This window comes from Andrena cerasifolii, chromosome 10 (assembly GCF_050908995.1).
Source record: "Andrena cerasifolii isolate SP2316 chromosome 10, iyAndCera1_principal, whole genome shotgun sequence".
NCBI classification, from domain to species: Eukaryota; Metazoa; Arthropoda; class Insecta; order Hymenoptera; family Andrenidae; genus Andrena; species Andrena cerasifolii.
Window position 1 is genome coordinate 5,706,841 of NC_135127.1, and position 11,264 is coordinate 5,718,104.

The following is an 11,264-nucleotide window of genomic DNA, read 5'->3' on the forward strand; positions in this document are numbered from 1 at the left end:
TATTGGAAAGAGTACAGTTTACGGATGTTTCAGTATTTTTTGTGGTAAAAAGTATCGAAAGGTTTTTGAGTTACAGGTTACAGGTCAAACTCGTTCACTTGTAGATAGGTATACCATACAATATGCAAAATATTTTTCTTCATTGATAGTCATACAATGCTACGTAAATATTATCAAAATTTTAGTGATAAAATACATAGCAAAAGCACGTGTTATTGCCTAAGTTCCTTTGTATCGCAAATAAATCATTTGTGTGTTAGATCAAAGTCGTTTATTTGTAACTCACCGATATAAAACTTATTAAAATACACGTGACTGGATCCTAACGTTAAAGAATAAATTACTAACTACTGCTAATGAAAATATCGAGACACGTGTCTTTTTGCACAGAGACATCGTCAGTGGTGACTTTAAAGTACCTATTAATAGTCAGTTAAGTATACTAAGTTAATACAAGAAATTGCTTTGTATACGTACCAAAGAATATTTGCAGTTGGCCCACCGTAATTGAACTAAATGTTTTCTCAGGAAGATAACACGAGTTATATGCATATTCACAAATTCTTTATTATAACAGCTATGATTACGTTTTATTTATAACCTACACCGGTCTCCTTTATATATGTATTAACAACGCCCACGCTTGGACAATGCACAATTGGAACGAAATTAAGAATCAGCCACATTTTCGGTGCTTTGCCTTAACAGGGTGAAGTATGACACTGCAGTGCTCAAAACCTGCAAGAATCGAAATGAACAAATTCTATATTTAATAGCAATTCAATATATACAGGCAGAAAGTACAACATTTGCAAAACTAGTACAAGATAGGACTATTCTGGGATCTGCAGAACAAGTAGTTTATCTGATGAAAAGTTGAGTACCATATTGCTAAAAGTCAATAAGATATCGTCATCGTAATGATCTTCAAGATGCACAAATGATTACGATAAATTCGATAAACGTCCCATGAACACTCAGCACACATTACGGTGCAAAAATATCAATTGAATATCAACTACGAGTTACTCGAAACGGGGAGTGAAATCTACCACTCGTTACCTTAGTGTACGTCTCCAAAGTTACAGGAAAAAATCCGTAGGCTGTTAGGCAGCATGGCGACCTAGATCTCATTGCAACAAGTATCAAATCTTTTTGCAGCATCCTTCCTTCCTTATTATTTGGCAGATGTATCCACGGTGACGAGTACATCGCTGTGGCAATGTTCGCGCTTTCGTGCATTAAACAATCGCAACTGTAGGTAAACATGAATAGCTGACTTATTGAGGTCAATAAGTGAAATATAAAAATAATACGTCTTGTAAAGGTTGCTTCCGCCTAAAAGACAAAATATATCGCGAATGTAATTTAATGGTACGCGAGATTGTGCCTTAATATAGCAAGGGGAACCCACTTGACACTAAAGGAATAGATTCAATACACAAGTGCAGCTATGTTTGTGTTGCATTAGTTCTGGATGTACTCCAGCTAAGTCAGTTCACTTAAGTAGTTAATGTTAATTACTTTTACTTTGTTATATTACCGCTTCCTGGTACTCTGGGTGAGTATGTTTTTTTTTCTATAAAGAATACTGCATATTAGAAACTGCAAATGTCGTCGGCAGTTACTGTTGGAAATCTTTCGATTGGCAAGTGAATCATGTTGCAGCTCTGTAATCAGACAGCTGAACGTGCTGCTGGTGGATGACGTAATTGGCAGCATACGTCGCAGACGGGACTTCAGTTTGAATAAACATGCAAATCGATGGTGAACATTGCGAGAGCTTCATCCGAAAGGTAAGCAAATATCAATCAGGGAAGTTCACAAATCATCTTCACAACAATGTACAAAGTGATTAGAAACGAATATGTATAATGTGAACTGAATCATAAGTTTTATTTGACTCCTTTACAAAGTTGAATTCATCCCTGTAGTAGGTTCCACTTCATAGTAAAAAAATAGTTAATCCTTCGTTGACACTCTGGGTGCGAGCCACCCATAAGCTGATTTTAACGCTCTGTACCTTCTATATGTAAAATAAATACTTTTTCTCCAAAGCCGACTGACAAACTATTTTTTCTCTGAAAATATTATATCTGAACAATAACTCTGTAGATTTTTAGCTTCTAATTTTGGAATTTGTAAAAGTTACAATTTTTTCAAGATTTTCTTCTTATTTTCTCGACTCATGGTGATCCAGATTTTTTTTACAAAAACTGTGATGAAATTTCAATGAAAATACTATTGGAATATATTCTACAGACCTTAAAATGAACCCATGATTTTTTTCATAACGATTGGAATCTTCAGATAAGAATAGCTGTTTTTCAAAAATTGTTGTGGGCCACCCAGGTTTGTTAAAGTTGATCGAAAAAAGAGGTTTGTCAACGAAGGATTAAACTACATAATTCTAATCGAACAACATTTGTACAATATGTACCAACCATAAGAATCTGATATCCATCGAGGCAAATTATTAGGCTGAACATTAGAACCTGCCCCAATACCATTGCACTGAATACTTCATCGAGCTTATCACAATACGCAATCAATGCTTGATGCTCCTTAACGTATCCTTTAAACGCAACGGAATATTTATATACGCGATACGATGACATCATATCCGAAGTTTCATCTTCCTTGTTCATGCGCGCATTGTTCATGTGCGCCAGTCTGTACTGCAGTATGCGAAACTGGCTAGCCACGTGCAGATTCGTAATGCACAGAAAGTTGTCGAAGCAACAGTAGCAGACACCGATTTGGTACAACGCTAATATCTGTTTCAATGTAATGTCCGAACTTCGATCATTTTTATAATAATTCAGTTCTGGGAAATTGGAGTGGCGTAAGGCAAACTTTTATGTTTTCTCCATACTGTTAATCGCATCTTACGTATTAATTTGCGCAAACCAGATAGAATTGACATACTCCACTCCTATTCTAATTCGGTAATGCCACTCGAAATGTAAGGTAAACTATAAGTATACTCATTTTGATAATATCAGTCTACTCATTTTGAATGGCTGTGCTTAACTCTACACTGTACACGCGGGGCTTCCCAAGTGAACAGTTCTCATGATATTGAAAAAGATTCAGATAAAGATGACTCCCAGTGTTAAAGAGATACTTGTTCAGTATTTCATTTTGTTTCTAAATATTTTTCGCAATAAAGATTAAGGTCAACAGATTACGTGCATACAGAAATATTTTTCTTCCCAAAATATCCATGCATTTCTAGATTTAGAGATTTTTTTTAGATATAGACGTATGACAACAATGGTCTAATTTTAATTTACGTGCGCACTGTAAGATTAATAAATTGAGTCTAAGAACTTCACGAATTTTATATCGTTCTGATATGCGTTACTATTACACACGAATCCTTAAGACAGTACAAAAACAGTTAATACCTGTATGACGGACATTATCTCAAAGTACGGCGTGACAGTGAGCGGCAGGTCCATCCACATTCTGAATGGAAGGATTCTGTCCGACGCGTTTCTTCCAATATTTGCTACAACATCGCGAACAATCCATTTCATTCGGCGGGCAAAATGCAGGGTCAGGGTGAGACTTGTGAGATACGAGTTCGACGATATAAAATCCCAAGGAAAATTGCACCTACAAAAGGTACCGTCAGTTTGTAGTAATGACTTAATAAAACTACGAAATGAGTAGTATTCAGATAATATATACCTACATATGTCACCTATTTATTACTTCCCGCGTTTAAAGGAGGGTGGAAGTGTATACTTTATTTTACTAAAGACGCACAGTTGTGAATTTATTTAGTTAGCGTGTCTCAGGTAGGGAATTCAAACCCGGGATCGTAATCCCGGGATCCCGGCTGTTTATTGGATTCCATTTGTATATTTCTCAGTTGTTCGTAAAGTAATTTACGATCTTAAAAATTCTCGAAATTCTCGGGATAATTTATAACTTGTTATACCAAATCCCGGGAGTTTTAGAATCCAAAAAGCAGCCGGGATCCCGGGATTGAATTCCCTAGTCTCAGGCAACTGGAAAAAATGTTCTACACTTTCAAAGATTCAATTACTTCAAAACTTCTGTTGACTTGAATGTACGTATACATACACACAGACTTACCCACTATCGGTCTAATCACATAACTAGCAAGGGTTGCTTGTGTAAAGAAAGTAAAAACGGTAATGAAGATGAAGCAAGTACGCTTGCACTCGTTCATAACAGTTTCCTCGTAAACGTCGTAATTGGAGCGCAAGAATTTACGCTGCAAGTAAACAACTAAAGCAAAAAAAAAATTTCTGTTTAAAAGCAGGACAACTATCTTGAACAGAGACATGGATGCGCTTAAAATGTTGCACGCGATGTAAAGACAGTCCTGCGAAGACACAAACGTAGAACTCGAATACAATGAGCTGGAAGTATCGCTGGTGTTAATAATTTTAAATAAATCTAAACAAACTTACGCCAATATCGTCTACGGAGTGATAAAAATCGGTTGTCTGAAGGTAGACACTGAAAAGGATCAGACTGATAGTGTAAGCCAACGTGATGTTCCTGCGTCGTTGCTCGTCATCATCAGCAGCCAGCCAAAGTCCGGAAATTTTCATAAAAATGGACGCCACCATAAGCGAAAGGTCGTCATCACTCTTCAACATTCTATTGAATTTCTGTGTGCTGGGCTGTAAAATGTAAAATCGAAAGAAGACCCCTATCACTTTGATGTAGACCCGTCCCCTTATTTATCGGTAATACTCTGCATAGTTCTTCTTATTGCATTCGCGTCTGCTTCTTTCATAGAGAAGAATGTATTACGTCCAACATGCAGGTGTAATTGCTACCCATCGTGCAGATTGCAATGCATACGTTTGATGAAGTATGCATGACATTGCGAATAGTGGCTATGATGCCCTCTGTGAACTTGAATAGCGGCTGACAGGTGTGTCTTCTTGGGAAAGGGAAATATTAAATGCAAAGTATAGAACGTCCCTGAAGAATCGTGCCCGTAATTTATTTTAATTTCTATTCGATCATGAACTCCCGGAGAAAGTTGTCGGGATGTGTTGAGATACTTGTTCGCCTACGGATTACGTGTAGTCTGCGAAATGGATTATACTCGAAACACCAGTGTCTTGTGATCTTAAAACATTGCCGCTTCATGCCTCCTCTTCGTTCTTTTTGCGGTCTCTTCTACTTGGAAGCATTTTTTGTGACAAGGTGGTCGACGCCCTTAGCGATGAGAAATTCAGATATCATTTCTGTGGATATGTTGGATATGTGCATTGTTCTGAGATCAAAGACATCGGCCAATCATAGCGTGGGAGACTGACCTTCCCCATACCGTTTGACTGCCTCGGCGCTCCGTATTGGCCTACGCACACATTCGTATCTCACAACTATGTGAGTACCTAAGTATTACGCTAGGCATAAATAATTACCACATGGTTACGTCAGAGCATTTCCTTTACCTTCCTTAACTCGAACAGACAAATGAGGGGACCGAACAGTGAAGTCGACCGTGCTGGTTCAAACTGTGAAAATGGGTTAGTGGGGTCGGCTCTTCTGTGCGAATGGGTCTGCATCTACGCGTGCCTCCTCTGTGTGACTGTGACTCGGCTTTAAACCGCGCGGCCCGAAAGTTGCACCCCTAATATTCAACTGTTAATATCTGGAGAGCGAAGCCTCGGATCTCAAAACGGTAAAGGACTTTTCGATACCTTCTTGCGTCAGGGTATTGCATGTTCTGGATGGTCTCTCAATTTTGGCACGCTCTGCATATCTCCATTTTGCTTATTAGGCACTCTTAACATTTTTCCACCCTATTTCATTGATGAAACCAACTGTGCACTGTAGAACAGCAATAATTCTTATGTTAGAAAATGTCAAACACCCCGATAGTTGTATGTATCGCGATAGTTGCGCGATTCTCAAGCCCAGATTTCTAGTAACTGTGGAAGTTATACAGTACTTGAATTCTGTTATTAATAAACTTTTCAGTGTTTATTGATTGTATACTTACACTTCTATATTAAATTCTATATAATTTAGTCGATTTACAGTTTGAGCTTATAGAATGGTTTCAGACTTATTCTTCTTCTTAATAATCAGGACAGTATGATTTATGTTACTTATATGTCGAACGCGTTCAATCATAGATATGCCATTCAATATTTAAAACATTTTTCTTCGTCGATCGCCATATAATGCTAGGTAAAGTATTATTATCAAAATTTTAGTGATAAGAAAACATAGCAGAAGCACAAGGTTTTATTTCCTAAATTACTTTGTATCTAAAAAAGATCATTTGTATGCAAGATTAAAGAAGTCTAACTGTAACTAGTCAAAGTAACACTTGTTAAAATACACTAATGAAAATATCGAAACCCGTGTCTCGTCGCACAGAGAAATCTTCTTAGGAAAAATTGTATATTACGAAGCATAGTCACATTAGTCATACACCCGAACAGCTCCCACGTATATGGGCACGTATGAAAGGATTCTGAAGTATTAATGAATGGTTATATACAATTTTCGAAGCTGATACAAAAAATTGTTTTCTATACGTGGCAATGAATATTTGAAGTGGGCCCATCGTAATTGAACTAAATGTTTTCTCGGGAATATAACACGAATTATATGCATAGTCACAAATTTTTTATTACAACAGATCTGATCTTTTTTCGACATTATCTTTTCTTGTATATTTGACAGCTATAATTACGGTTTATGTACTAAAAAATTATGTATTAACAATGCCCACGCATGTGCATTATACAATTGGAACAAATTAAATATCATCCACATTTTCGGTGCTTTGCCTTAATAGGGTGAAGTATGAGACTGCAGTGCTCAAGACCTGCAAGAATGGAATTGAATAAATTCTACATTTACTAGCTATTCAATATAAGCTATTGAACTGTAGGGATCTTTGCTGGGTATAAAGTTTTTGGAGTGCTCTTTATAAATGTATCAAAAAGAGGCGCAGATTAACATTTGCAAATCTAGTGCAAGATATTATTCTGCAATTTTCAGAAAAAGTAGTTTATTTGATGAAAATTTGAGTACCATATTGCTAAAAATCAATAAGATATCGTCATCATAATGATCTTCAAGATGCACAAATGATTACGAGAAATTCGATAAACGTCCCATGAACACTCAGCACACATTACGGTGTAAAAATATCAAGTGAATATCAACTACAAGTTACTCGAAACGGGGGATGTAATAGCAAGCTAATGGTCCAGGAAATCTGCCACTGATTACTTTAGTGTATGTCTCCAACGTCACAGGAAAGAATCGGTAGGCTGTTAAGCAGCACGGCGTCCTAGATCTCATTGCAACAAGTATCAAATCTTTTTGCAGCATCCTTCCTCCTTTATTCATTGGCAGGTGCATCCACGGTGACGAGTACATTGCTGTGGCAATATTCGCGCTTTCGTGCATTAAACAATCGCAACTGTATGTAAACATGAATAGCTGGCTTATTGAGGTCAGTAAGTGAAATATAAAAATCACACGTCTTGCAAAAATCGCGTCTGCCTGAAAGACAAAATATATTGCGAATGCAATTTCATGATACATGGGATTATACCTTAATATAGTAATATAGTAAGTGGAACCCACTAAACACTAAATGAATATTTAGATTCAGTACCCAGGAGCAGCTGTGTTTGTGTAGCAGTAGTTCTGGGTGTACTTCAGCTAAATCAATTGACTTAATTACTGTTGATTACCTCTACCTTTTAAAAGATTTTATTCAACTTCGATCCTCTGCTTGTATGTTTGTATGTTTGTATTGCTTAAATAGTCAGCTCGATATCTACATATATGTGAGACCATTAGATTTATAGTTTGGGTTTAATTAAATTTAATTATTGACAGAACTCCAAGTCGGATCAGGGTAGCAAGATTGCCAACAGATCTGGGTAGCACCTAGAAGTTCCATGACGAAGTGTCTACTGGCATACATGCAAATTGCTGATGAACAGAATGGAAGCTTCATCCAAAAGGTAAGTAAGTGTAAAGTGACTACAAATGAAAATGTTTACAGTGAACAGGGTCATAAGTTTTACAAGACTCATTTTGACTCCAATTCCAAGTTGAATTCACCCCTATAGTAGGTTCCACTTCATACCGAGAAAATAATTAAACTACGTTATTCTAAACGAATAAAATTTGTACAATATACCAACCATAAAAATCTGATATCCGTCAAGGCAGATTATTACACTGAACATTAGAACTTGCCCCAGTACCATTGCACTGAATACTTCATCCAGCTTGTCGCAATACGCAATCAATGCTTGATGCTCCTTAACGTATCCTTTAAATGCTGCGTCATACTTATCAACGCGATACGAAGACGTCACATTCGAACTTGACTCCTTCATGTTCATGCGCGCATTGTTCATGTGCGCCAGTCTGTACTGCAGTATGCGAAACTGACCAGCCACGTGCAGATTCGTAATGCATAGAAAATTGTCGAAGCAACAGTAGCAGAAACCGATTTGGTACAACGCTAATATCTGTTTCAATGTAAGGTCCGAACTTCGATCATTTTTATAATAATGCAGTTCTGGGAAATTGGAGTGGTGTAAGCCAAATTCTTGTGTTTTCTACACACTGTTAGTCACACCTTATGTATTAATAGCCACAAAACAAAATACATTTGGCATACGCTTAGCGCTACTCCCATTCTTCCTAATGCTGAGTTTACACCTGACGAGTATTCCGCCGAGTGAGCCCACTGAGCCGAGCACTCGCCCAGTCTGACCGAATATTCTAGTACTCGGCCGAGTAATCCGCCGGGGAAGATTTTCACTCGCCCGAGTAGCAGACGAATGACTCGGCCGAATCGCTCGTCAAGTGTAAACCTATCTTTATTCGGCAATGTCACTCGAAATGTAGACAAACTATAGGTATCAGTCTACTCATTTTAATCGGCAGTGCTTAATAAATTCGGGAATTATATAGAGGGGTTCATCAAAATCGGGAGGTTTGCCCTCTTCTACATGTATAATTACCATAAATTCTTTCTACGAACTTCACTAATTTCATAATGTTCTGGGACGCGTTACATTGGCGCGCTAATCCTTAAAACGGTGCAAGAAAATGTTAATACCTCTATAAGGGACAGTATCTCAAAGTACGGCGTGACAGTGAGCGGTATGTTCCACCACAATCTGAATGGAAGGACTCTGTCTGACGCGTTTCTTCCAATATTTGCTACAACATCACGAACAATCCATTTCATTCGGTGTGCAAAATGTACGCAGGACGATGTTGTTAGGGGTCAGTGTGAGACTTGTGAGATGTGAGTTTCGACGTTATAAAATCCCAAAGAAAACTGTACCTACAAAAGGTACCGTCAGCTTATAGTGACAACTTGAATGAAACTGAAAAACGAGTATTATTCCCCGCGTTTAAAGGAGGGTGGAAGTGTAAAATGTAGTTACTACAGGTGTATAGTTGTGAATTATTTAGTTAGCGTGTCTTAGCGGATTGGAAAAAAATCTCTATATCTTCGCAGATTCAATTAATTATCAAAATTTCTGTTCGCCTGATTACACGGACTTACCCACGATCGGTCTTATGACGTAACTAGCAACGGTGGCCTGAGTAAAGAAAGTGAAAAGGCTAATGAAGATGAAGCAAGTACGTTTGCATTCATTGAAAATAGTCTCCTCGTGAACATCGTAATCGGAGTGCAGAAATTTCTGCTGCAGGTAAATAACTAAAGTAAAAAATTTCTTCCTGTTCACGAACAGGACAGCTATCTTGAATAGAGACATGGTTACGCTTAAAATGCTGCACGCGATGTAAAGGCAATCCTGCGAACACAGAGATTTAAAGTGCGAATACAATGAGCCGAAAAGCATCGCTGGTGTCAACTTACGCCAATATCTCCTAGGGAGTGTAACAGGTCGGCCGTCAGAAGGTAGACGCCAAAAAATATCTGACCGATAGTGTAAAGTAGCGTGATATTTCTGCGTCGTTGCTCGCGATCGTCAGCAGCCAGCCAAAGACCGGAGATCTTCATAAAAGTGGACACTATCATAAGAGAAATGTCGTCACCAGTTGCCAACATTCTATTGGATTTCTGTGTGACGGGGCTGTGTCGTGTAAAATCGAACCAAGACCCCCTATCACTTTGATCCAGTCCCGTTCCCTTATTAATCGGTAGTATTCTACATAGTTCTTCTTATTGCATTCACGGTTCCTTCTTCCATAAAGCCGAGTGTATTCCGTCGAACGTGAAGGTGTAATAACTACCCTTCGCGCGGGATATAATGTGCAGATATGTCCGATGAAGTATTCATGGCAGTGTGAACAGTGCTTTGATACCCCTCTGTGAAACTGAATGGCGAGCGACAGGTGTACCTCGTTGGGAAAGGGAAATATTAAATACAAAGTGTAGAATGCCTCTAAGGAATCTTTCCTGTAATTTATTTTGAGCTCTACTTGATCGAGAACTCCCGAAGAAGGTCGTCGGATGTGTTAAGGCACTTGTTCTCCTACATATGTGTGGATGTGATTATACTCGGCGCACCAGTTTTCAGTGATCTTGAAACATTGCTGTCGGATGTGTTCTCTTCGTTCTTTTCCGGGTTTCTTCTATGAACAATCGTTCTGTTAATTTTCTGTGGCGTATTGGTCGATGCCTTTGAGGATAATGGGCCCAGAAGACATTCATGCAGACGACCTAGGTAAATGGGCACAAATTTATATTTACACGCGTATTTAACGACGACGAAGTGATTCTACTGTTATGTATCAATCAGAGGTAGCTTGAGTAAATTGGATTATTATTATTTCGTTGTTATTTAGGATTATAAGTGCGCATCTGTAGAATCGAGTGAATCGATCAGTCCTACAGTGTACACGCGGGGCCTGGCAGGCCCAAGTGAACAGTTCTCGTGATATTGAAAAAGATATGCTTAAGGGGGAACAGCACTGTGGCGGCCGGAAAAGTAAGCCACTTTTACGATTTTTTTTCAGGAATAATTTACAGCTTTCATAGAAAATTTTTATTACCTACCTTTAGTACGCTGTCTTAAGAAACTATATAAAAAAAATAAATAGAAAAACGTCCATAAATTTTTATATATTAATTAATCTTTTAGACCCCCCACGCGAGCTGGTCGAACCTGTAACTATGGAACAGCAGGTCCGAAATCTAATTTCATTTTTTTTTTATAAACTATATTAGTGTAGTTTCCGTTGTACGTACCGATTTCTTAAACAAATTATTTTTGTAAAAATGGTGCGCATTAAAAGAA

The 11,264-nt window shown here is 38.0% G+C and overlaps 2 protein-coding genes across 2 annotated transcripts; both read right to left on the reverse strand.

The window, feature by feature from the left end:
- Window positions 1–669: 669 nt before the first annotated feature.
- On the reverse strand, window positions 670–4,709 carry LOC143374187 (odorant receptor 10-like). The gene is made up of 6 exons (XM_076822123.1): window positions 4,449–4,709; window positions 4,108–4,360; window positions 3,411–3,514; window positions 2,445–2,777; window positions 1,063–1,338; window positions 670–738 (listed from the first exon to the last, which is right to left on the reverse strand). The coding sequence occupies exons 1-6, from the start codon at window positions 4,638–4,640 to the stop codon at window positions 670–672; spliced, it is 1,227 nt and encodes a 408-aa protein (XP_076678238.1). The 5' UTR covers window positions 4,641–4,709.
- A 2,923-nt stretch (window positions 4,710–7,632) lies between these two features.
- Window positions 7,633–10,072, reverse strand: LOC143374188 (odorant receptor 13a-like). The gene is made up of 5 exons (XM_076822124.1): window positions 9,881–10,072; window positions 9,563–9,815; window positions 9,107–9,210; window positions 8,178–8,510; window positions 7,633–7,686 (listed from the first exon to the last, which is right to left on the reverse strand). The coding sequence occupies exons 1-5, from the start codon at window positions 10,070–10,072 to the stop codon at window positions 7,633–7,635; spliced, it is 936 nt and encodes a 311-aa protein (XP_076678239.1).
- Window positions 10,073–11,264: the final 1,192 nt, after the last annotated feature.